The sequence below is a fragment of the Abrus precatorius genome, unplaced genomic scaffold, assembly GCF_003935025.1.
Source record: "Abrus precatorius isolate BTA unplaced genomic scaffold, Abrus_2018 Scaffold9, whole genome shotgun sequence".
Taxonomy (NCBI): Eukaryota; Viridiplantae; Streptophyta; class Magnoliopsida; order Fabales; family Fabaceae; genus Abrus; species Abrus precatorius.
Window position 1 is genome coordinate 4,266,355 of NW_020874439.1, and position 26,235 is coordinate 4,292,589.

The 26,235-nt window shown below is 30.3% G+C and overlaps 1 protein-coding gene across 1 annotated transcript; it reads left to right on the top strand.

The window, feature by feature from the left end:
* Nucleotides 1-1,278: 1,278 nt before the first annotated feature.
* LOC113851488 (putative disease resistance protein RGA1) lies at nt 1,279-7,075 on the top strand. The gene is made up of 4 exons (XM_027481985.1): nt 1,279-1,380; nt 2,238-5,357; nt 6,222-6,296; nt 6,764-7,075. The coding sequence occupies exons 1-2, from the start codon at nt 1,337-1,339 to the stop codon at nt 5,344-5,346; spliced, it is 3,153 nt and encodes a 1,050-aa protein (XP_027337786.1). The 5' UTR covers nt 1,279-1,336; the 3' UTR covers nt 5,347-5,357; nt 6,222-6,296; nt 6,764-7,075.
* The last annotated feature ends 19,160 nt before the right edge of the window (nt 7,076-26,235 follow it).

Sequence of the window (26,235 nt, forward strand, 5' to 3'; positions counted from 1 at the left end):
ATAAGAAGGTATAAGATAATAATGATGATCATAATCATAGCTACAAAATTAAAGATAAATATAAGATTACTTAATTATTATAATTACATTGATACTATTTTTATAAATAACATATTTACATATATTAGCAAAAAAAAAAAAACATATTTAAATATATTTAACAAAGGCCCGACATAACTATAGAAAAAATATCACACTTGCGTACATGTTAAAAGAGGTTTGAAATTTTCTGTTTTCAACTTTGACATGCATTTTTTCATCTTTAACATGGACTAATAGGTTAGTTATAAAACTACTTAATTCTGTAAATTTTTTTTTGTATCTTAGTCACTTTTTGATTGTAAATTTTATTACCTTGCAAATACATTTTATAGCATTATTAACTTTAAAAAAAAAATTAAAATCTAATAAATCAAAACTAATACCTAATTTTACTTTTTTAGAATGTAGTTACACCCATATATTTATTTCAACTTCAATTTTTAAAAAATTATATAAAATACTTTTACTATTAGTGTAGTTATAAGATATATATATATATATATATATATATATATATTAGATTAAAAATATTTTAAAAAAATAGTGGTAATAGATATATAAGTGTAGCAGTTTACATATTTTTTTTCTTAATAAAGTAAATGATGTATGATTATACGAAGTAAGAGAAAAATTAAGACATTAACAATAGGTATAACAAAATAAAGGTATTCAAAAGTGACGCACCTAACTCTTATAACATCAATTTCATATGACCGCTTGCATCGTACGCAGACAAATCAGGTATTAGAAACATAACAAGAATGATACAAGTAATGAAAAAATTAATATATTATAATTAACAGTAATAAATTATAAAAATTCATTATCACCAAGCATCTCAATCAATTTTAAAAAAGTTAATTTAACTTAATACATAATCTCAAAATTATAGATGTTGTTTAAATTTTTAACTACATTAAACAATTATAAAATGATGACCAAAAGATGAGACAACATTAGCTGTCAATGTGAGTTATAATAATGCACATAATTTTTTTGACTCGACGACTACACAGCAAAGTCACAATAATTAATCTCAACTTTGATTAAATTAGTATTATATCTAACTGCAGAAACAATCTTCCCTCATTACTAAACTAATTAATGGGTAACTCGGGTTAGAGGCTACCCTTTATTGTATATTTAATAATATTAGATTGAAGACTTAGAAGAAAAGATGATTTGAGTGTCCCTGCGATGGGGAGATATAAGAGCAATAATGTTTACGCTGCAGCCATTGCGAATCTCAAACTGAACACACTGAAATCTCTTCTCTTCATCAGATCTAAGGAATATGGAAAACGTTCCATTTGCTGTTGCGTCTAATCTCATTCACAGGTTCCTTTTTCCACCCTTTCTTCTATTTCAACAATAACTATCCATTTTTTAATTCTTCCATAACATGCTTAGCTTACACTTTAGATTTTTATTTTTTTCCTTATTTTCTTAGTTCCCCTATTTTTATGTCTAACAATTTAATATAGTGTGTCATGATAAAAAATTTAAAATTTACTTTAAAATTAATTAAATTTAAAAAATAATATTTTAACTTAATGAAATGATAAATATAACAAAATTAATATAAAAGAAGCTAAACAAGTAAATATAAAAAAATTCCAAAGTACTCGTTTATTCGAGAATGAACACGTACTGGTGCACACAAGAGAAATCATATGATACGGAGTTACAATAAATTACTTTCTATAGTAAATTTTATGAGATCAACATTAATAAAAAATAATTATGTGTTATAACATAATGTTACGTTGGAAAAATGTTCCTGGAATTATATACTCGTCCTATTCTATTAGGGGATTACATTAATAATAATATTTTAATAAAATATTTTAAACAAGGAGATTTTGGAGTGATAATTGATATTTTTTTCTCTCTTGTAATGTAATTATAAAAAATAAATATCTACTTTTAGATGTGTGAATGAGATTTGTACTAACAAAAATAAAATTTATAATTATGGAAATTATGATTGGTAAGGATTTGTAACTGAGCCGGCTATGAACAAATCATGATTCAATCAATTGAATTTGTAGATTGTTATTACATGTTTTTCCTTTTCCTCGATACTTATGCCAATATTTTTACACATTGCTCAAATTATGATTCTATGTGTAGTCTTTCTTAATCATTTTAACGATGGCTAAGTCAGTTCCATTTGCTATTACTTCAAATCTCAGGTTGGCTTCCGCAGATTTTCTTGAATTTGGAATTCAATATGATGTGACGGAAGACTTGGAAGAGCTTAAGAACACTATTGAATCCATCAATTCTAAGCTCCGTGATGCCGACGATAAACAAGATCAAGATGATGGTGTGCGAGTTTGGATCAGAAGGTTCAAAAAAGTACTCCACACTGCAGATGACTCCTTAGATGACCTTGCTATCCAATTCAGGAGAGACAAATTGGGTGCAGAAGGAAAAGAAGTAGACAAGGTCCTTCTTTCCATTTCATCTTCAAATCAACTTCCTTTATACACTGAAATGCCTGACAAAATTAAAGAAATACGAGAAAGTTTTAATGGTGTGATAAAGGAAATGAAGGATTTGAATTTAAGCCCAACATCAGCGGTGGTTAAGCAAACTAATAGTGAACAGAGAGAAACATGTTCTTTTGTATTAGAATCAGATATCATTGGAAGAGATGATAGTAAGAAGGAGATTATTAGTCTGTTGAGACAACCTCATGAAAACCAAAAAATTTCTGTTATTGCCATTGTTGGCCTTGGTGGTTTGGGGAAGACAGCTCTTGCACAATTGGTGTATAATGACTTGGAAGTGCAGACTTTTTTCGATATGCAAATGTGGGTGTGTGTCTCTGATAACTTTGATGTGAAAACTATTATGAAGAAAATATTAGAATCAATTACTGGTGACCAAGTTGAAGACAAGTTATCATTAGGCAACTTGCAAAGAAAACTTCATGAAGAAGTAAGAGGTAAGAAATATTTGTTGGTCCTGGATGACATTTGGAATGAAAGTCATGACAAATGGGCTGAATTGAGAATGTACTTGATGTGTGGCGCTCAAGATAGTAAGATTTTAGTGACAACTCGAAGTGAAAATGTAGCAAAGGCAATGACTGCTAGCACTTCCTATCCTTTGAAAGGTTTGACTGATGAAGCGTCTTGGACTTTGTTGAAGAGCATTGCATTTGAGGATGATTTCAAAAGAGTGAATCAAAATCTAGAATCAACGGGGAAAGAAATAGCCAAAAAATGTAAGGGGGTTCCACTAGCAGTTAAGACCCTGGGAGGCCTGTTAAGAAGACAAAACGAAGAAAGTGAATGGGAGAATGTTTTACTTGGTGACTTCTGGAAATTATGTGAAGAGCAAAAGAGTATCATGCCAATTCTAAAACTCAGTTACCGCAACTTGTCGCCAGAAATGAGACAATGTTTTGCTTATTGCTCTTTGTACCCCAAGGATTCAGAAATTCGAAAAGATGAGTTGATTCAGTTATGGATGGCACAGGGTTACCTTAAATGTTCAACTGGAAAACAGCACATGGAGGATGTTGGAAATCAATTTGTAAAGATGTTTTTGATGAACTCATTTTTTCAAGATGCAGAAAATGATGAATGCGGTGAGATCATTAGTTTTAAAATGCATGATTTAATACATGATCTTGCGATGCTTGTTGCTGGCAATGATTATTGTTACTTGGATAGTAAGGCAGAAACAGTTGAAGGTAGACCCATGCACGTATCGTTGGAATCTTATGAGGCCATTCATTTGTTGAAATCATTTGATCTGATCAGGCTGCGAACTTTGATCTTGCCTTTGATTTTGCCGTATCACTTCGAAGTGGAGGAATATCTGTCGGTTACTGCAAAGTTCAAATACTTACGTGTCTTGAGGATGCATCATCTCTCTGGTTCCACTGAAGATTTGAAGCATTTAAGATACCTTGATTTAATGCAACAAACAAGTCTTCCCAAATCTATGAGCAATCTTGTTTTCTTACAAACATTAAAATTGTGGGAGTGTGATGAAGAATCATTTTCAGAAGTAGTCACAAAATTAGTCAATCTGAGGTGCCTAGGTATTGCTTACCATGACACCTTGAGTAGAATGGCAATTGGGTTGGGAAAATTATGCTCATTGCAATTCTTATCGACCTTTGTTGTGGGAGACAGCCAAGAAATAAGATATGGCACACTAAATGAACTCAAGGACTTAAACCTAATAAGAGGCGAATTAGAAATTCAGTATCTCAAACGCGTCAGACAAGTGGCTCTGGAATCACAGCACGTAAATTTAAAAGAAAAAAAATTCCTTCAATCCTTGACTCTGGATTGGTCCAGTGAAGAGCACGGAGACATCTGTAACAGTGACAGCCTACAGTTATTGGAAAACCTTCAGCCCCACCGTAATCTCAAGCGGTTGAAGGTGATTGATTATCCAGGCATGCTTTTCTCAAATTGGCTTTCTCTCCTCACAAATGTTGTTGACATTAGTCTCTATTGTCTTCCTAATTGTCGCTGTCTAACGCCGTTGGAACGTCTCCCGTCCCTGAAGTCACTTGATATACAGGTTCTTCGTGAATTGGAATACATATATCTCTACGAAGATGGTTTTGCAGTAACCTTCTTCCCCTCTTTGGAGAACCTCGTATTAATTAATTGTCCCAAGCTCAGGGGATGGCGCAGGCGAGGAGACGATATCAATGATTCACATAATCTCTCCTCATCTCTTTCATTTCCTCGTTTTTCTCAACTGAATGTCTATGGCTGTCCAAAGTTGACTTGCATGCCTACTTTTCCAAAGGTTGAGAATTTGTTCTTGTATCACTGCAGTGCAGAGCCATTAATAGCAACACTAAACTCAACATGTTCAGCCGACTCGTCTTCCTCCGCTGCTCCTCTTTCCATACTCGAAGAATTGGCGATTTCTGTTCCTATGAATTTACCAAAAGGTTGGATGCAAAATCTGACTTCTCTCAAGTGTCTTCAAATTGGATGGTGTGACAGTGAAACACCGGAGGAATTTGAGACTGGGTTTAAGGACGACACCAACTGCCTTTCTTCTCTGCGAAAAATAAGCATAGTTACATGTGAAAGGCTAAAGGCTTTGCCAGATTGGATTTGCAACCTCTCATTGCTTCAGCACATCGACATCTACAATTGCCCAAATTTGGCATCGCTGCCCGAAGGAATGAGTCGTCTTAAGAACTTAAAGATCTTTGAGGTCAAGTGGTGTTCCCTCTTGCTTAAAGAGTGCCGAACAGAGACAAGTGCTGTTAGTCGCCAAATCGCACATATCCCACAAATTATCCTTCATGATTAGTGATGATAAAGGTACTAATCTGATTCTGATGCGTATTTATTTAATGTAAACGTCGTGTATTATATTTGCTTTGCTAATAAAATATTTTTAACTAGTTTTTGAGTTATAAATACAAATTATCCAAATAATATTAATTATTTATGGTTAAACATTATCAAAATCTTAACCGTCATATATATTTAATGTAAATAAGTTGTTTTTGATTTCAGATTTTGGTGACATGTTGGTCATAATCGTTTAGTTATTTCATAGCGACTTTCAAGTGTTAAATTATAAATATACTTTCAGGATCTATCACATTTTATTATCAGATACGTGAAAAAAAATAAGAGATGTACCTAAATTACCTAGTAGCTAGCTCTCACTTTAAGTTCTCAAAACAAGAGGCAAAGATCTCATCTTGGACAACATTTAATATTAATATTATAGAAAAGAAATTATCCTATCTAGTATCCATGTTTTTCTCTTCTAAAAGCATGGTATTTTAAGATTTATAGTAAAGAAAGGAAATTCTCCTAGTATATCATGTAATTTAATATTTATAATCTAGATCTCTTTATTAGTGATTTAGGATGGCATGGAGTTGATACTAGTGCATTATCCAGATAACTGGTTTGCAACTTAGATGACATATATAAAAGCAGCCAATTTTACAGTAGTTGTTTGATGGTGTAGATATTTTTAACAAAGAAAGGTGAGAGGAACCTAAAGGCATGTTATGAGTACTTATATCACAAATTATAATAGTTGAGCCGTTGTTGGTATATAGGCAAATTTTGCATTGGGTCATATTAAACATAGTTCTTTTTATTATTCATTTCAATACTTGTTTGAGTTGGGTAATGTGAAAGGTTATGATAAAAACTACTCTTTAGAAGGCAAAGTTGAAGAAAGTGAACCAGATGCTGCCACCAATGTGCTATTGGGACCCTGCAAGAGAAAATATGCAGGTTATCCTTTTTTCTCAGCTCTTATTTCCTTTTTTTTTTTGTACTTTCATCTTGCTTTTACCCACAAGTATGCCTTTTGGAATTACAACATAGATAATGTGTGGTGTTACTTGGTTTGAAATACCTTATTCTTAATTTATTTCTTTAGAGTTCATTGGATTTGTTTGATCTAGTAGCACATATCCAACTGCACACAATGAGGTATTGCTACATTATTATTGTTATTTAATTAGTTAATTTTTATTAGAAGCTCAATCATGTATGACTTAAAATAATATGATTTGTTATTAGTTAAACGACGCTTCAAGATTCGCTGTGTTAATGAAAGTTTGGTTACGATATCAATTGATTATGTTGTCTACATGTTCAAGTTTTGTTTATCATATTTTTTATTGCATAATTTCAAATATATTGGCTAAATAATGCAGAATAACAAAAAATTTCTTTCTTTAATGCTTTTGTTGCAGTAAGTTGTCAAAAATAGACTAATGATTCACTTCAGTTGGCTAGAGATTAACCAACGTTAGTTGATGCAATTGATGCAAGTAGAGATACTTGAGCTGATGAGGCAACTTCGTTGAATTCTACTGTTGCGAGGCTGGTGCTGCTTAATGCAAGATGGATTGTGTTTGCACTATGCTCATATTTTCTAGTTACTATGTTATTGTTAATCCTTATGTTCAGTATATTTTCTAGTTACTATCTAACATGCACCTTAGTGTTTAGGTGACATCAATACTCCTACTTTCTATATTATCATGAATTTTACATTAAATTTGACTTATAATTGTATTTAGTATTAACTATATCTATCTAACTCTTCGAATTCACTTGAAGCTTGTTTATAATCAACATTGAGGATAACTATCTTGACATATGCAAATGGTCATTATCAAAATTTGTAATATTTTAATTGCTAGCAATACAATTAATTAGCGCACCATCTCTTGTTGATACTTGAACAACAAGTGAACTAAAGAATAAAGAATGTTTTATTAAAGAAAGAAAAAAGAGAAAGAGAAAAGAGAAGAATTTTATTATAATATAACAGTTGAAAAAGCGTAAATAATAAGTAAGAGAAAGAAAGTTTTTAAAAATAATTTTGATAAGTATACAAGATATTAGTGTTCATTGGGTACACTTGAATACTTATCAAAATTATTTTTAAAAAAATAATTGTATGTAAATAAATATAACTTTAATGAAATTAAATATAGTTTATGATATTATTAATTATACTTAAATATTAGTTACATTATTTCTTCTAAAAAATAACAAATTATTTAATAAATTTATATATTATTTTACTTTTCTCTTAATTTTTATTTATTTCTTTATTTAATCAGATTTATTAATTTTTATTTATGAAATATATAATAAGAATTTTAACATTTACTAATATTTATATTATTTATTTGTATTATTTAAAATTTATATTCACGTACCTCTAATTTTAAAAATTGTCTTATTTTGCATCGGTATTCATACGAGATACGAATACTGTACTTGCATTATTCATATAACAGAGATCAGCACTGTATAAAAGAAAAATGTAGAACTGTACTCAATTTGTGTGTTCGTGTACGCGTATTCATGTGACAAGTTTCAATATTTGTTCTTTTTATTTCCTTTTATGCCCCCATTTTGCATGTTCAAACAGGAAATGATAACTGGAATGGAACCCGCAAATTCGCATCAGTGTGTTCTAAATAGATCCTTTAAAACATTAAAGTAAAAAAATCAATAATTAAAAGTAAGAAAAAATAATATAATAAATTTTATTTTTTAATCAACCTAAAAGTATATTGTTTAAGAAGTAAAATGTTAATAAAGTTTTTTAATAGTTTGTAATATATATAGCTTACAATTAAAATTGATTGAAAATAATATGTAATTTATATTCTCTTACTATAATAGTTTTTTTTATCACACTTTTGTCAATTCTATTTTAAATTTTTAAGATTAAAATTGTTATTTAATTTTTTTATTACTTTATATAAAATTTTAAATATTTTTTAAAATACATATTTTAATTGTCTCATCTCTTAAATTTATAGTTATAAATATTATTGATTGTTGATATTTATTTCAATATTTTTTAGACATTATGATGTCAAAACATTATTTTAAAATAATGTATATTTTAAAATTATTTAATTTTATTAAATATTTATTATTTCATTAAAATTATATATATTTATTAAAAAATAAAATATTTATATATTTCACATTTTTTTAACTAGTTATTTTAATTTTAGTTAAATTTATTTAAATTTTTACCCTCTTTTAAATTTATGTGAATGAATAATTGATTTAGGCATTTTCTATTTTGTTACAGAAATAAATGTTAATACATATTGGAGTTCAATATTGTCATTAATATTTTTGTTATTAGTATTAGTATTATCATTTATTATACTATAATTAAATTAACTAAAAATTAAATTTAAGACCATAAATTAATTTAGAACAACACTTACAAGTTGAACGATAATAATATTAAAGAATTATATTTATTATATGACTATTTACTTATATTATTAAGATATCAACATACTTTTATACTATGTATATAATTTGTTTTCATGTAATGCTTTGTGGTTCTTAATTGAACTTTGTTTTAACGTAAGACTGGTTGTTCTTCAGAAAGCATGAATACCTTTAATTGCGATATCCCGTATTTTTAATAAATTTAACTAAATAATTTATAACTTTATCTAAGATTTCTCTGAACAAAAGATGATCTCTTTAGGGTTGTGGCATATGCTCCAAATTCTTATATGCATTCTGCTTCTGACTCCATCATTTGCTGAGAATGATCCAAAGGTAAATAGTATTTATCTTTAAACTGTTTTGTAAAATTGTTTTACAACATAATGATAAAAATCAAATGACAAAAACACAATCATGCACACCCTTTGTGTTTTATTTTTCTCTCTCGCAATTTTATCATTCTTTTTCGTCTTCAGAACTTGTGTAAGTATCTTTTAAATTATTACTCTTGATTAATTATATTTTTTATTTTTTTAAATCTGTTTTATATATAAAAATTTAAAGTTTGAACTGTTTTCAAATTTTTTTAAAGTTTTAAGAAGAGTTTGGATTAGTTTCAAAATGAAAATAAAATTAACCATATAAAAGAAATTTAAATGGGGTTGAATATTTTTCTCAAACTTTTAATTAATATAACTTGCGTTTGAATTCCCTTTTTATTATTTTCTAATATAACTTGCTCTCTCTAATCATGTTCTATATGCAGACTTGCATCGTCTACATGGGCAATAAGCCAAAGGACGTGGAACCTATAGAGTCTCTTCACAGTAGTATGGTTCAAGACGTCCTCGGCAGGTGTAATACTAATATATACCTAATAATAGCTGCTGCAAGCGCAGTTAGATCTGCAAGTTTATTTGGAATAGGGTCAAGAGGAGGAGTTCCATCAGCAGGTATTGCTGTATATAAAGTATGTTGGGAAGTGGGTTAGTTGTAGAGATGCTGATATCCTTGCAGCGTATGATGAAGCAATTGCTGATGGTGTTGACATAATTTCCCTCTCATTGGGACCTTCAAGTGTGATATACATTACCCACACTATTTTGAGGACACATTTGCAATAGGAGCTTTCCATGCAATGAATTAAAAAGGGCATATTAGTGTCTAAAACTGCTGGCAATTTGGGTCCAAATGCATACACAATCTCAAATACTGCACCCTCGTTCATTTTTGTAGGAGCCAGCACTATTGATAGAAAGTTTTTGACCAAGGTCCAGTTAGGCAATAGCGCAATCTATGATGCAATATTCATTAGATAAATCATGGATAACGATAACCAGAGTGTTAATTTGTTTTATTTTATTTTATTTTGCTTCTTTCTCTTGTTCTATTTTCATTTATTTTATCCTTTTTCAAATTATTTTACCTATTACATTTTTCTTCTTCTTTGAATAAGTATATAATCCACTTATTTTAAAATAAACATTTTTAATTTTTTTTAACTATTCCCACATTAACGTGAGTGCTTAAAAAGTAGAAGCTTGATTTTTTTATTCTTGCATTTTAGTAATTTTTTATTTTAGTTCATCTGAATTATATATATTTTTTAATCTTTATATTTTTGTGTAATCTCTTTTTTTATATATAAACAGGGCTAAACAGCTTAAAAACACAACTAGACATACTAAAGATCTAAGAAACTAAGTTCCTAAAGAATCCAAAGTGAGAAAAGGACCTAAAGACTAAAGAGCTTTATCAAAATAGATAAAAGAAGCCTAAATTTAAGTCTTATTTCAGTTAACCAATCAGTACATTAATTAGTCTCTTTCAAGAGATAATTAAATCTAATAAACCTAATTCCTCTTAGTACTTTTTTAATTGCACAAATAATAAAATACAGAAAATAAATACAACTCTGAATATTTACAGGATGGGATATCATTAGAAATAACAAGCTTTAACCCCTAAAATATTTTCTAAAGCTTAGCTGCTAGGGGGAGCACAAGCGAAAAGTTATGTGGAACCCAACAATAAAACTTTCATAGCTATCCCTAATGAGTCCACCATAAATAGCAGATCTACATTAAGCATCTATATTAAGCTTCAGGTAAGAGCACACAGGAGACTGCCTTTTAATGAAACTTTCAACCCCCAACTAGCTAGCTACCAAGTTCCAACAAACTATACTTTAAAAACACTAATACTAATAAAAATTTGCATGGTAATATTATTACAAAATATTGTAAAATCAAAACATATTTATATAATACTATCATAATAAAAATTTTAAAGTAATAAAAAAACAATAATATATAATAATAAAATAAATTAATTTTAAAAATAAAAAAATATTTATCGATATAATTAATTTGTATGACATTATTTCGTTTCATTTTATTTTTACAATATTGAAATATTTATTATTCATTACTTTTCATAATTTTAATATTAGTTAACTATTCTCATTTTTTATTTTATCATTATATTTATTGTTTTATAAATTACTGTATTATTTTTTAATTTCATTATATTATAATTTTTTATTTATGATTTTATAAAATATTTAGTCTATAAGAAACCATTAATAAATATAATCATTTCATTATATATATATATATATATATATATATATATTCCTTGATCACTTTTCAATTGATTCTGTTTATTAAAAGATTATTGACGTATATATAATAATTTAAGGTTATATTTACTTTACATTTTAATAAAATAAATTTTAACAGAGTTGTCAACTTTCATTTTCTATAAAATTAACGGATTTATTAAAATATTTTTTAAAAAATTAATACTTTAAATATATATATATATATATATATATATATATATATATATATATATATATATATATTACACAAATTACTAACTAGTATGTTAAAAAAAAATCAAGATTTATATGTTATTTGCCTTCTATCCACATAGTCCTTAATAATGACTATCAAAAACATATTAGTTAATCAATACATATTTAATATCTTTAATTAGTTTTTAAAGATAATTAAATATTATAGTTAATTATATAACAACTTTAAAATATCTTCTTGTATTTAATCGTTTTAAGAATTTTATATTAAGTTAAAAAGACTCATCTGTTGAACAGAATTTTAGATAGTTAAGTAGGTACCGCTGTGTTGGAATTAAAAAAAAAAGAGTATAATTGAGACATCTATATATAATTAAGGAAATTTATATAAAATTGAAAATTTTTAATAAATTTTTTTATTTTATTTATTTTTTTTCATAACCTTTTTTTTTAATTATTAAATGGGACTTAAAAATTTAAAAATAAACAAACCCCTAGATTAACATTTTATCCTACAAAGTCTCTACAGCATCTAATCTTAAAAATGACTCTAAAAGACAGAGTTTTATTAAAACAATAAAAAAAATAACTCAACTTTTGATCCTATTTTGAACAACCAAGTACTCTAGTTAGGTTTTTTGAAAATATAATTAAACCTAATAAACTTTATCTACTTAGTAATCTTCTAATTTCATTGATTACCAAAAAAAATAAAAGAGATACTTACAAATTTAAATATTAACAATTAAAAAAGTACACTTTTCTTTATATTTTTTTTATTGGACTCAAATGCTTTCAATCAATCAAATTAAAGTTGTAAGTATTAAATTATTTTCTATATATTTTTCATGTAATAAATGATTTATAAATTAATAAAAAATATTTAATAGAACATATTGAATACTTGTTAGTTAATGCAGATTATTTATTCGGTCACAAGATATAGTTGCTTTTATAAATAATGTTTTTAGGATAATTTTTTTATACTATTAATATAAGGATATTTTAACTTATAAAAAAATTTGAATTAATATGTTTAGTTTCCTATATTAATTTCGACCTATTCCTTAATGTGAATATCAATTTTCTTTTTCTCTTTCGGGTGATCTCAAGTTTTTGTAAAATAAAATGTTGTTTTTACAAAAAAAAAATATATATGAAAACTTGGAAAATAAATTTTAAACTTAAGAAAGGAAAAACACAAAAATTTTGTCTCCATATAAAACTCTAAACGGACCAATATAAAAAGAGAAGTAAGAGAGCTTTGGAGAGAGGAAAAAAGAAATTGAAGGGGCAGTAGAAAATTTGGTTTTCTTTTTTTTTAAAGGGGAGATTTTAGAGAAATTTGAAAGAAGAAAAAGAAAAAGAAAAAGAAAAAGAAAAAGATGGATCTTCAGAAAAGATAGAAGGAGAATAGTTAAAAAGAGAAGATTTTTTTTTTTTTTTCAGAAGAGGAAATTGGTAAAACATACAAAAATAAGAGTGAAAAAAAAGAAGAAGAGAGAAAGTGATAGTTTTTGGTATAGGTGAGATGAGTAAGATAGTTGAAATGTTAGTAGGAAAATAGTTGAAAATGGTTGTTGAAGAAGTTTTAGTAAGAGACTCAAGAGATGGAGAATTGATGTATTGATTACTTCTTCTTTATGTTGTTCACAATGGGATGACTTGCCTATTTATAGGCATCTTCCACCATTAGATTTTGGTGGTTCTATATACTAGAACAATCTAAAAACTTGAAGATTTACAATATTCTAGAACTACCTCTAGAAGTGTCTTGAAACTAGAAGATCCAAATGGTTTTTCCAAGATTGTTCCTTGTATTTTTCTAGACTATTGTAGAAATTTGTATCGATTCTAATACTCCTCCTTGATGCAAATTTCTGTAACTCCAAGCATCGTGCGTAGCTGTTCAAATTTTGGTCTTGGTAGTGCTTTCGTGAAAATGTCTGCAACTTGATCTTCAGTTGTGCAGTACTCGAGCTTGATTTCTTTAGTTCCTTCTGGTTCTCTGATAAAGTGATATTTGATTGCTATGTGTTTTGTTCTACTATGATGTACTAGATTCTTTGTCATTGCTATAACTGATTTGTTGTCGCAGTAAATTGTAGTAGACTCTTTTTATTTTTCTCCCATTTCTTCAAGTATTCTTCATAACCATATTACTTGACTTGTAGTCTCAACAGCTACTACATATTCTGCTTCTGTTGTTGATTGTGCAACTGTTGCTTGCTTCTTTGAAGCCCATGAGATTGTTCCTGATCCTAGTGAAAAGGCATAATCAGATGTGTTTTTCATGTCATCGATTGATCCTGCCCAGTCACTGTCGGTGTAGCTAAGTAGCTTTGAGTTGCTCATAGTTTGGTACCATATACCATACTCCTTTGTGCCTTGTAGATATCTTAGGATTCTTTTTGCTATTCCAAAGTGAATTTGGCTTAGACTTTGCACAAATCTTGAAAGAAGACTTACAGCATACATTATGTCTGGTCGTTTAGCTATGAGATATAGTAAGCTTCCAATCAAACTTCTGTAACGTGATGCATCAGCTTCCGGTGCTCCATCATTTTTCTTTAATTTCTCATTTATCACCAATGAAGTGCTGACTGTCTTACGTCCATTCATCTTAAATTTCTTGAGTAGTGCTTCAACATATTTCTTCTGTGAGATAAATATTCCTTCTTTCTTTTGTTTTACTTCTATTCCAAGGAAGTAGTTCATCAAGCCAAGATCGGTCATTTCAAAGGTCTTCATCATATCTTCTTTGAACTTAGCTATCATCTTCACATTGTTTCTTGTGCAGATAAGATCATCTACATACAAAGAGACAATGAGTATTTCATAGTGACCTTGGATCTTGGTGTATAAAGTTGCCTCACTTTTGCTCCTCTTGAATCATTGGTCTGTAAAGTATTGATCGATTTTACTATACCATGCTTGTGGAGCTTGCTTCAATCCATATAGAGCCTTTTTTAGTCTTAGTACTTTGTCTTCATTACCTTTGCTGACGAAGCCTTGTGGTTGCCCCACATAAATTTCTTCTTGGAGAATGCCATTGAGAAAGGCAGATTTTACATCTAGTTGGTAAATGTTCCATTCTTTTTGTGCAGCAAGAGCAATTAGAGTTCTTATAGTATCCAGGTGGGCTATTGGAGTAATTGTCTCGTTGTAATCAACTCCAGGTTGTTGTGAGTATCCTTTAGCTACCAGCCTTGCCTTGTACTTTTGTATTGTGCCATCGGGATTAAGCTTGGTCTTATAGACCCATTTTACCCCAATGATATTTTTATCTGTAGGGCAATCTACTAGCTCCCATGTGTTATTTTTCTCAATCATTTTTATCTCTTCTTCCATTGCCTTGACCCATACTTCTTGTTTTGACGTTGCTTCAAAGCTCTCAGGTTTAGTTATGGCCAGGTTACATGTCTCATATATATCCACCAAAGATCTAACTCATCTTGGAGTAGACTCTGGTGAGGAAATTTGTTGCTGTGGAGGTGAAAAACTCTCACTTGAGACTTCTTTAATTTCTTGAGGTTGTTGCATTGGTATGGAAACATTTTTCTGAACCTTTTCATCTTTCTAATTCCAAGCAACATTTTCATCAACTTCAACATCTCGACTAATGGTGAGCTTCTTGGTTTGCAAGTTGTAGACTCGATATCCTTTTGACTATGTGCTATATCCCAAGAAGATACCTCGTACGGTTTTGTCTTCTAGTTTGTGTCTCTTCTCTTTTAGAATGTGTATATAGCAAATTGATCCAAAAACCCTTAGATGTTTTGCTGATGGTTTTTGCCCACTCCAAGCTTCAATTGGAGTTTTGTCTTGGACAACTTTAGTTGGGCATCTGTTAAGTATGTAGACAGCAGTATAAACTGCTTCAGCCCAGAAGGTATTTGACAATTCTTTCTCCTTTAGCATGGATATAGCCATCTCCATTATCGTGAGATTTTTCCTTTCAGTTACTCCATTTTGTTGTGGAGTATATGCAATGGTAAGTTGTTGTTGAATGCCTTCATCCTCGCAGAATTTATCAAACTCTTGAGAGGTATACTATTTGCCACGATCACTTCTTAATGCTTTTATCTGTTTACCACTTTACTTCTCGACAAGGGCCTTAAACTTCTTGAATATTCCAAAGACTTCTGACTTTGCTTTGATGAAGTAGACCTAAGTCATTCTAGAAAAATCATCGATGAAAAGTATAAAATACCTGTTATCATGAAGTGATGGTGTTCGCATTGGTCCGCAAATATCTGTATGAACAAGATCCAATAAGTCTTTTGCTCTCCAAGCATTCCCAGTAGAAAATAGGAGTCAATGTTACTTGCCAAGGAAACATCCTTCACAAGCTTCATTATTTTCTTCAAGACATGGAAGATCCTTCATCATATTCTTTTGATGTAGCAATTTTAAGGCATGAGTATTGAAGTGGTCAAATCTTCGATGCCAAAATCGTGAAGTATCAACTTCTGCTTTCATGGCAATATTAGCGCCTTGTTGAAAGCTTATTGGAAAACTTCGATTTCTTTTCTCCATCTTTACTTGGCCAATCTCTTACTTTTTGCTGTCATATATCTTACATGTGTCCCCTTTGAAGTGAAGAGAACAACATTTCTCCATCATTTGGCTAATACTCGAGATTTTCCTTGAGGTTGGGGACTAGTAAGACATTAGTAATAAGTTTCGTACCTTTTTTTGTCTCTACCATAACAGTGCCTTTGCCTTTTGACTCAGCGATAGTACCGTTCCACATTCGAACTTTCACTTTGATGGATTCGTCGATATCCTTGAAGATGTTTATATCTTTGGCCATGTGATTACTGTAGCCGCTATCCAAGTACCAATTTCTGCTCGTTTTAGTACTAGAATCTTGGGTAGCATAGAAAATATGTGGTTCTCGATCATACTCATTAGCAAAATTTGCTTGATACTTGTTTTTGTTGCGACAATACTTTTCCACGTGTCCAAATTTCTTGCAGTGTCGACATTGTGGTTTTCCATGATACCGACATTCTTCTTCAGCATGATTTATCCTCTTACAGATGCCACATGGAGGATATTTATCTTGATTATTTCTAGAGAAATTTCTAGAATTCTCTTTGTTTCTAGAAGTTTCTCCATTATTCTTTCTTGCTTCATTCCTTTTATTCTGAGACTATAATTTGAACTTTGATTGAAAGATATTTTCTATTGAATCCTTATCATGTCTTTTCAACCTTTGCTCATAAGCTTCAAGGGACCCTACCAACTTTGTCACTGATAGAGTAGATAGGTCCTTTGTTTGCTCAATAGTGGTGACAATTGGATCATACTTACGGGGAACTGTAATCAGTAATTTCTCAACAACTTTTTTGTCAAGAATATTTTCTCTGTAAGCTCTCATTTGATTAACCATTTCTTTTATTTTGGAATAGTAATCCTTGACGGTCTCAGACTCTTTCATTTTTAATAATTCAAACTCTCGTCGTAGAGTTTGGAGTTTTATAGCGCGTACCTTTTCGCTTCCTTCAAACTCCTCCTGCAGTGTACTCCATGCTTCTTTCACGCTGAGGCACTATGACATAGTGAAATACTAAACTGGGGCAAATTTTAGAATGATGAAGTCAAATTAGGCAATTGGCCTAGATTGGGGCAATTTGACATGGTAAAACACTAAACAGAGGAAATTTTAAATTGTTGAAGTTGAGTTGAGCAAAAGATGAGTCCAAAACATCAAACTGGGGCAATTTTATGTGGAAGTTTTGTTAATGGGTGGTCAATTTACGTGAAAGACTAGCACTGTTCATCTAGAAGGCGTCACTTAAACGACATGATACTTCACTATTCTATAGTTATTCTAATTCTTTGTTTGATTTATTTGCTTCTTTTATTACTCATGCTGTTGTTTTTCCCATTACTCATTCCATAAGTCTTCTTTGTAAATTAACCATGTCTTCTCCATTATAATGATTCCATTTTTTTTCAAATAATTGTTTCTTGTTGCCTTTCATTCAGTATGTGCACTATCTCACTAATTAATTTACTCAAACTTTTCAACAATGTTAACCAACAATTCAATTGTCATTTTAGTAATTATATTAAAAGGAAGCATGTTAACTGTTGAAAATAAGAAAATATAATTACAATAATAGGTTTTAAAAATCCACACAGTAAGTTCGATGAACTTCCTGATAAGTTCAGCGTAACAGAAAAAGTTGACTCCTATGACAATTCAAAAATAAATGGCAGTCCAATTTGATTGATGTCTCACTCAGCTCAGATTTCATGAAAGAATTGATCCTGACCGAAGAGCTTACTTATTCATGAATTTTGATATGCATGTTTTGATAAGGTTGAAAAATTAGAATCCTCGAAAAAAAAAAAGAGTTTATTTTGATTTAATGTTTCATCACAGCATTTGACTTTATCATGCAATAACTTCATTCCAAAAGTTAACATTCATCCAGTTTGTGCAATCACATCATATTAGCATATATTTATTTTTATCGATTGTCACGTTTTAAAGTTATTTAAATTCATTATCTGCCTCACAACCTTTATGTTCAATCCAAGTCCAGGATTTGACTTGGTACTTTACCTTTCAACAAAATTCAGAAGATGATTAATCTCTTTATTTTTCTGTTGTACTTTTACTGTTAAAGTCCAAAGTCTAACTGTCCTTTTTATTTTCTTTTGCAATCTAGAACTTCATCGACTTTCTTTACCTTTCTTGTCTAAGTCTTTTTATATTTTTTTGTCAAAGCCCAGAACCTGACTGTCACATTTTACTTTTATGTCAAAGTCCACAAAACCTGACTGACACATTTTAATTTTCTGTCAAAGCCAAAACTTGACTGACACATTTTACTATTCTCTCAAAGCCCAACACCTGATTGGCAAATTTCACATTTCTGTCGAAGCCCAGAAACTTATTGGCACATTACACTTTTCTCTCAAAAATCCAACACTTGATTGGTAGATTTTACATTTCTGTCGAAGCCTAGAACTTGACTAACACATTACACTATTCTCTCAAAAACTCAGCACCTGACTAGCATGTTTCACTTCTTTGTCAAAGTCCAGAACCTGATTGGCACCTTTCTCCTCTCTGTCAAAGCCTATAACCTACCTGGCACATTTCACTTTTCTCTCAAAGCCCAACACCTGATCGGAAAATTTCACATTTCTGTCGAAACCCAAAAACTAACCGGCACATTACACTTTTCTCTAAAAAATCTAACACCTGATTAGCAGATTTTACATTTCTGTCAAAGCCCAAAACCTAACTGACACATTACACTATTCTCTTAAAAACCCAGTGTCAAGCTTGTGATATATTATTGAGTAATCTATAATATTTTATACTTGTTAAATGTCAATTGAAGGATTATTTGGTATTGGAATATATTTAGATGAAATTTGAAATTATTTTAAAAAAATAGTGAATAGTACCGTATGAACAGTGTCAATGAACAGTAAAACAGCCTATGAACAGTAAAACCGCATACAAACCGTGTATGAGCAGTAAAAATCGCGTATGTACAGTGACTGCTGACATTATCAGTGACATCAACCTGACTTTATGGCTGACGTCACATACGCGTATCGTGCGTGTACAGTAGGTGTGCACAGTGTTTCCGCACATGAATAGTGTCCTGAACAGTGTTTCCGGCGTGAATAGTGAGGTGGTGAACAATATTTCTGGCAATGAACAGTAAATTTCAAAAATTTTCTATAAAAAGGGAACTTCACACAAAATTTTCATTTCTTTAGTCCTATACAAGGTTCTCAAAGGTTCCAAGGCCATATACCACCATTTTCTCTCATATTAAACCCTCATAAACTTAGATTTCTCGTCAGATTTGATATTCTATGTCTATTCTGAGGAATTTGAAGTAAGTTTCTTTAAGTTTGAAGCTAGATTTACCGTTTATTTCTCTTCTCCTTCTCTTTCTCATAGAAGTTCATGGTATTCTTAGGAGAAACTCCGTTCTAAAGCCGAATCTTTAGTGAATCTTGCATTAAAACAAGTAATATTCGGTAGATTTGGTATGAATCATCATTCTGAGATAAGGGAAGCTTACTTTAACCTATAAACTACGTTTTGAATGGTTTAATATACTATTTCAAGATGTTTTGATATGATTTTGTTAGATCTATTGAATAAAAATTATTTTCTAAGCTGTAACTGCTGTTAATTAATTTAAAATGCTGAGATTTTGGCTGATCTATTATAAACTTGCCTTAGTTGAGCTGTTAAAATAATTTTAGCAGTGTGCATCATGCTGAGATATATGTTTTGCATCATTATAGAGCCGAGTTACATGTTTAGGTTGGAAGATGTGTAACGATAAGTTCATGCTGAGCTGCTGTGCTGTGCTGTCTGGATCTAGATACCGGAATGGGTCGCTCTCGGACTGGCTCGGTTCCTTTTGGATTAATTAAGATGTGAAACCAGTTGGAAACCATTTTCGTGTTGTTCATTATATGGACTGGAAATGCATGGGGCTATTGCTGTGAGAAATATTTTGCTCTATATATATGATTTTATTTTATTTATTTATTTTTTAGTAAGCTCACCCTTGCATTTCTTTCTATGTCGTTGTGTGCGTGTGTACTGCGATGATCGTACGGTGGTACGTGAGCAGATATAGCAGGTGTTGCATCTACTTCACAGGCTGAGAGGCTAGTGGAAAAATGTTAGAAGCTGGAGTCGAGTAATATTATATCAAAGTCCTTTTTCTTTATATTTTGAGACCTCATGTAGAGGAAGTTACGTAGTATAATTTTGGGTATTTTGAATATTATGAACTAAATGTAATATTATATTGTTCTATTGGATATTTGTTGTAAGAAACTTTATTTTATTTTGAATGAGAAGTGAATTTTATACTTATATTTTCTATTATTTATTTATCTTAAATAAGTATGTGATGTAGAAACAATGTTCTCGGTTCCTTATAAAATGAGGTCGTGACACCCAGTACCTGACTAGCATATTTCACTTCTCTGTCAAAGTCCAGAGCCTGATTGTCACCTTTTTCCTCTTTGTCAAAGCCCATAACCTACCTGGCACATTTCACTTTTTTGTCAAAGCACAAAACTGAACTCGCACATTTTATTTTTCTATCAAAACTCAGCACCTGATTGGCACCATTTTACTTTTCTGTCAATGTCCAAAACCTAACTGGTACCTTTCCCTTCTCTATCAAAGCCCAGAACCTACCTGACACATTTCACTTTTATATAAAAATTCATAGCCAAATTGGCACTTTTTACCTTTCTGTCAAAGCCCAGAACTTGACTAGTATATTTCATTTCTCTGTTAAAGCACAAAATTTGACCGGCACTTTTCACTTCTTTGTCAAGTTCCAAAAAGTGACCGATCTCACTTTTTCATTTTACTATAAAAAGTCCAGAACCTGATTTACTTCACTTGAAACTTTTATTTTCAGCATAAGCCCAGTCTCTCCCTAGCAAGCTTTGTTTTTAATCAAAGTTCAAATTTTGTTATTGTTTATTAAATACAAATTGCCATGAATCAAGACTCCTTTGAAAAGCTTCTCATGTTCTCTCACTTACAGCTATATGTTCATTCCTTGTGCATCCTGGCGTTTTAAAAACAAAAAATTGATCCACTTCTTTACTTCAATTCTCATCAACTCTAACTTGAAAATATTTCTAGTTGATATGAACTAAATAAAGAGACACAACTATGAATATCAATTTTTTTTTTCTCTTTCAGTTGATCTCAAGTTTTTATAGAATAAAATATTGTTTTTAGAAAAAAAAAATGAAAACTTAGAAAATAATTTTTGACTTCCAGAAATGGAAATTTTGCAGTGTATAGATTTATTTCAAGCATCCATAATGAACTTTAAACTTAAGAAAGGAAAAACAAAGAAATTATGCCCTCATATAAAACTCTAAACGGGCCAATATAAAAGGAAAAGTAAGAGACCTTTGGAGAGGGGAAAAAAGAAATTTAAGGGGCAGCGGCAAATTTTTATTATTTTTTTAAAGGAGATTTTAGAGAAATGTGAAAGAAGGAAAAAAAAAAGTAAAAGATGGATATTCAGAAAAGATAAGATAGAAGGAGAATAGTTAAAAAGAAAAGAATTTTTTTTTTCAAAGAAGGAAACGGATAAAACATACAAAAATAAGAGTGAAAAAAGAAGAAGAGAGCTTCAATCTTTCGTAGATTGATCATCTATATTTAGCTTACTTTCATTCTTGACTTCCCAGGTTGAAGAAGTTCCTTCAGGTACGATGAATCTCCTCTCCTTGTATCTTTAGTTTGCAAAGAACTGTATTTCAATGATTTAACAATGTCACCCCGATGTTATGCAATCTAGTCTCATGTGAAAAAAACTACGAATATAATATGTAATAACATGGAAAATGATGAATAGTAGCAGCTTGATTCACTTGTCGTTCTTGTTTCTGATATTTTGAATATTCATAATATGTATATTACGTTTATAATATTATGCATTCACTTTTGCCAAACTTTTATTCAATGCAATTTTGTCAAACTTTTGATTACTGTACTAAATCTTTTCTTTACATTCGGCCAGCGATTCATCGTTGATCTACTGACCTTTTTTTTTATATATATAAACTTTGTATTATTATTTAATATTAAAATATATTTTAATTATTAAAATATTTATATTCATAAATAAGTAGAATATCATTTATATGTTAATATGTTTTATTATTATGTATTGTTAAATTAAGTTTTTTAAATAAAAAAACTTCTTTATAAGAAAAATAAGTAATAATAAAACATTTATCTCTATTTTTTACTGTTGTTATTTTTATGTTTTCATTTGTTAATTGTATATACTTTATTCAATTATTTGATTTAATATTTTCATATATATATATATATATATATATATATAAAGAAACAAGTCAGTTTATTATTATCTTTATCATAATTTTTTTTCTTCTCAATTTGGGTATTAAGGTCTATATTTATTTTTTTATTTTATAACTGTGTAAAGTTAGCATAGTTTGACGCAAATATTTTATTTTATTTCATTTTATGATTGAAAAAGTAAATTCATTTTATAATTACAAAATAAATGAATACATAAATTATTATAATTACAATATTAATGATTTCTACCATTACGTATTATGAATCATTGAAACCTACATGTACTAACATTACCTAAGGTTTTATACACCATTAATACATTAAAGAAAATTTTATATAATTTCTAAAAGTAATCAATTATGTTATTTTATTAAATCTATCATTTCAAATATTTTTATTATATTAATGCAGCTATTTACAGTATTATTGTATAGCATCTCTACCTTTATATGCTTTAAATCGTTAAGACTCTTGTGTGCCAACGTTACCTTGATTCTTATGCAATATAAATTTATCAAATAAAATTTTAATCTTCTTATTAGATAAATATTTTCTTTAATCAATTTAAATATATTTATTCTTTTCATCAAATAGAATTAATTTAATATTTTAATTTTTCTTAAATCATATTTCTAATTTGATAAATTAAATAAACAATAATTTGTTCATTTTATTATACAAATTTTTATAATGTCGATGTGTGATTTACAATGCATTCAGTTGTCCAATAAATTATAAGAGATTTATGTATAGCTTACGCTATCTTAAAAGATTAGTACATGCAAAAATATTCTTAAAATTTGATATGAAATCAAGATACTATCAAATATCTGTAAAAGAAGAAGATAGATACAAAATTGCTTTTGTAGTGCCTTTTGTTAGAATTTTCTTTGATTCATTATGTAATTTCTATTATGCAATGACTATTATAAAATTACTTTTTTCCTTTGAGATCTTGAATTACGTTGCTCTCACAACACAATATATGGTTCTCACACAATTAAGGGTTTAGAGAGCACTAACTTGAATCCATTGTTCCTTGATGTTACCTCTCTCTTTGATATCGTTAATTTCTTGGTATTTTCCCCAACTCTTCCTTCCTCTTTCAGCTCCTCTCGAATGGTTGAGAGAAAGTTCCTTTCTTGCGTTTATCGTGAGCTCACTCAAAAATCGTGAAAATGAAAAATAGGGAATACCGTAACCTCTATTTGGTAACTGCTCTTTTATTTATATGAAGGGAGAGGGGAGGGTTTCCTTATAATTGTATTTACAATTATACCCTCAATGACTCTATATTTTATATTTAACCACCATCATATTAAATCATTAATTAGAGTCATGCTATAAGTTACATAGGCCACTATCATAAGATTATTAAAATAATCTAACAATCTCTTACTTGGCCTATGTGATGACTTGAAGATTCAATGAACTATAAGTGCGCATATCATTGATAATATTAAGTCATCATCTTTTAATGATTTAAGTTGATCGGATCATGGCGGTCACAAGTCATTTGACGACATGATTCCTTCCAAATATCACAGAACAAACCCAAATAAAAATAGTTTTAATCAGTCATACTATAAACTGTAACTCTGATGTGTTTTTAACACTCAATCTATTATCAAAGTCAAATCATACATGTACATTAACACAATTCAGATAACAAGTAAACAAGCAGAAACAATACTTTTATTGAATTCGCAAAATGTCTACAATAATATGAGCAAAACAATCTATACATATATATGTGAATCACACACAATCATGCTAACAAGGACTTGTCTATAATGCCTATTCTACCAACATGGCCAGAAAACATTTTAGGTGGCAATCCCTTAGTTAGCGGATCTGCTATCATTAAATCAGTACCAATATGCTCAATAGACACTTTCTGTTTCCGCACTTCTTCTTTCACTGATAAGTATTTTAAGTCCATATGCTTTGCTCCCTTTGAATACTTATCATTCTTAGAGAAGAAGACGGCTGCGGAATTATCACAGTACATTCTCAGCGGCTTTTCTATATTATCAACAATATTAAGCCTTAAGATAAAGTTTCGCAGCCACAAAGCATGAATAGTGGCCTCAAAGCATGCCACAAATTCCGCTTCCATGGTAGACGTAGCAATAATGAACTCCTTTCCACTGTTCCATGAAATCGCACCTCCAGTTAACAAGAAGATGTAGCCAAAGGTCGATTTCCTTGAGTCTATACATCTAGCATTGTCTGAATCTGAATAGCCAACCACTTCCAGTTGACTAGATCTCCTATAAGTAAGCATGTAGTCCTTGGTGCCTTGTAAATACCTAAGGACTTTCTTTGCAGCCTTCCAGTGGTCCATTCCGGGATTACTTTGATATCGGCCTAACATTCCAATAGCAAAACTTATATCAGGCCGAGTGCATGTCTGAGCATACACTAAACTCCCAACCACTGATGCATAGGGAATAGATTCCATTGCTTTATGCTCCAACTCATTCTTGGGACATTGCATTTCACTAAACTTATCTACCTTTTGAATTGGAACTACCCCTGATGAGCACTTTCCCATTTTGAATCTCTCTAATACTTTGTTGATGTAGTCTTTTGGAGACAATCCCAGTAATCCTTGTGATCTATTACGAAATATTTCTATTCCAATCACATAGGAAGCCTCACCCATATCTTTCATCTCAAAGTTCTTAGAAAGAAATTCCTTTACATCATGCAACAGCCCAACATCATTAGTAGCAAGAAGAATGTCATCAACATACAGGACTAAAATGATGAACTTGCTCCCACTGACCTTCATATAGATACACCGGTCAGTAGTGTTCTCTACAAAACCATATGACGTGATGGTATCATTGAACTTAAGATACCATTATCTGGAAACCTGTTTCAACCCATATATTGATTTCTTTAACTTACACACCATATTTTCTTTACCTGCGGTCAAGAAGCCATCTGGCTGATCCATATAAACTTTCTCTTCCAAGTCACCATTCAGAAAAGCGGTCTTTACATCCATTTGGTGGAGCTCTAAGTCATAATGAGCCACCAAAGCCATAATAATTCTTGAAGAGTCCTTCTTTAAAATTGGAGAAAAGGTCTCTTTATAGTCTACGCCATCGTTTTGAGTGTATCCTTTAGCAACAAGTCTAGCCTTGTATCTCTCAACGTTGCCTTTTAAGTCACGTTTGGTCTTAAAGACTTACTTGCAACTGACTCGTTTTGAACCTTCAGGCAACTTGACTAGATCCCATACCTTGTTGTCACTCATTTATTTTAACTCTTCTTTCATGGCATTCAACCACTTTTCAGAATTGTAACATTCCATGACTTGCTTAAATGAGACTGGATCCTCATCAATATTCAAGTCACATTCATGCTCAAGTGAGTAAACCACATAGTCATTCGAAATAGCCGGTCTATTCTGCCTTACAGACCTCCTTAATGCTATCTCTTGTGGTTCACCTTCCTTTTGCTCACTTGTGACTTGCACATTTTTAGCTGGTTCACCCTCTATATGTTGTTCTTGTGGGTTTGGAACATTAACTTGTTGTCTCCTTATGTTGTGTGACCGTAATACAACAAGAGGAACAACAACTAGAGAAGAGACACCAACTACAGGAGTTTCTGCACGTGTCTCTTTAATTTTCACCTTTCGTGTTTCACCACTCCCACTAAACTGACCATTTTCAATGAACCTTGCATTTCCAGACTCAACTATTCTCATACTATGGTTAGGACAGTAGAATCTGTACCCTTTGATT

Coding starts and splice junctions, on each gene's coding strand:
- LOC113851488 (XM_027481985.1), top strand. CDS start 1,337: ATGGAAAACGTTCCATTTGCTGTTGCGTCTAATCTCATTCACAG. Junction 1,381..2,237: donor GCGTCTAATCTCATTCACAG/GTTCCTTTTTCC, acceptor TTCAAATCTCAG/GTTGGCTTCCGCAGATTTTC.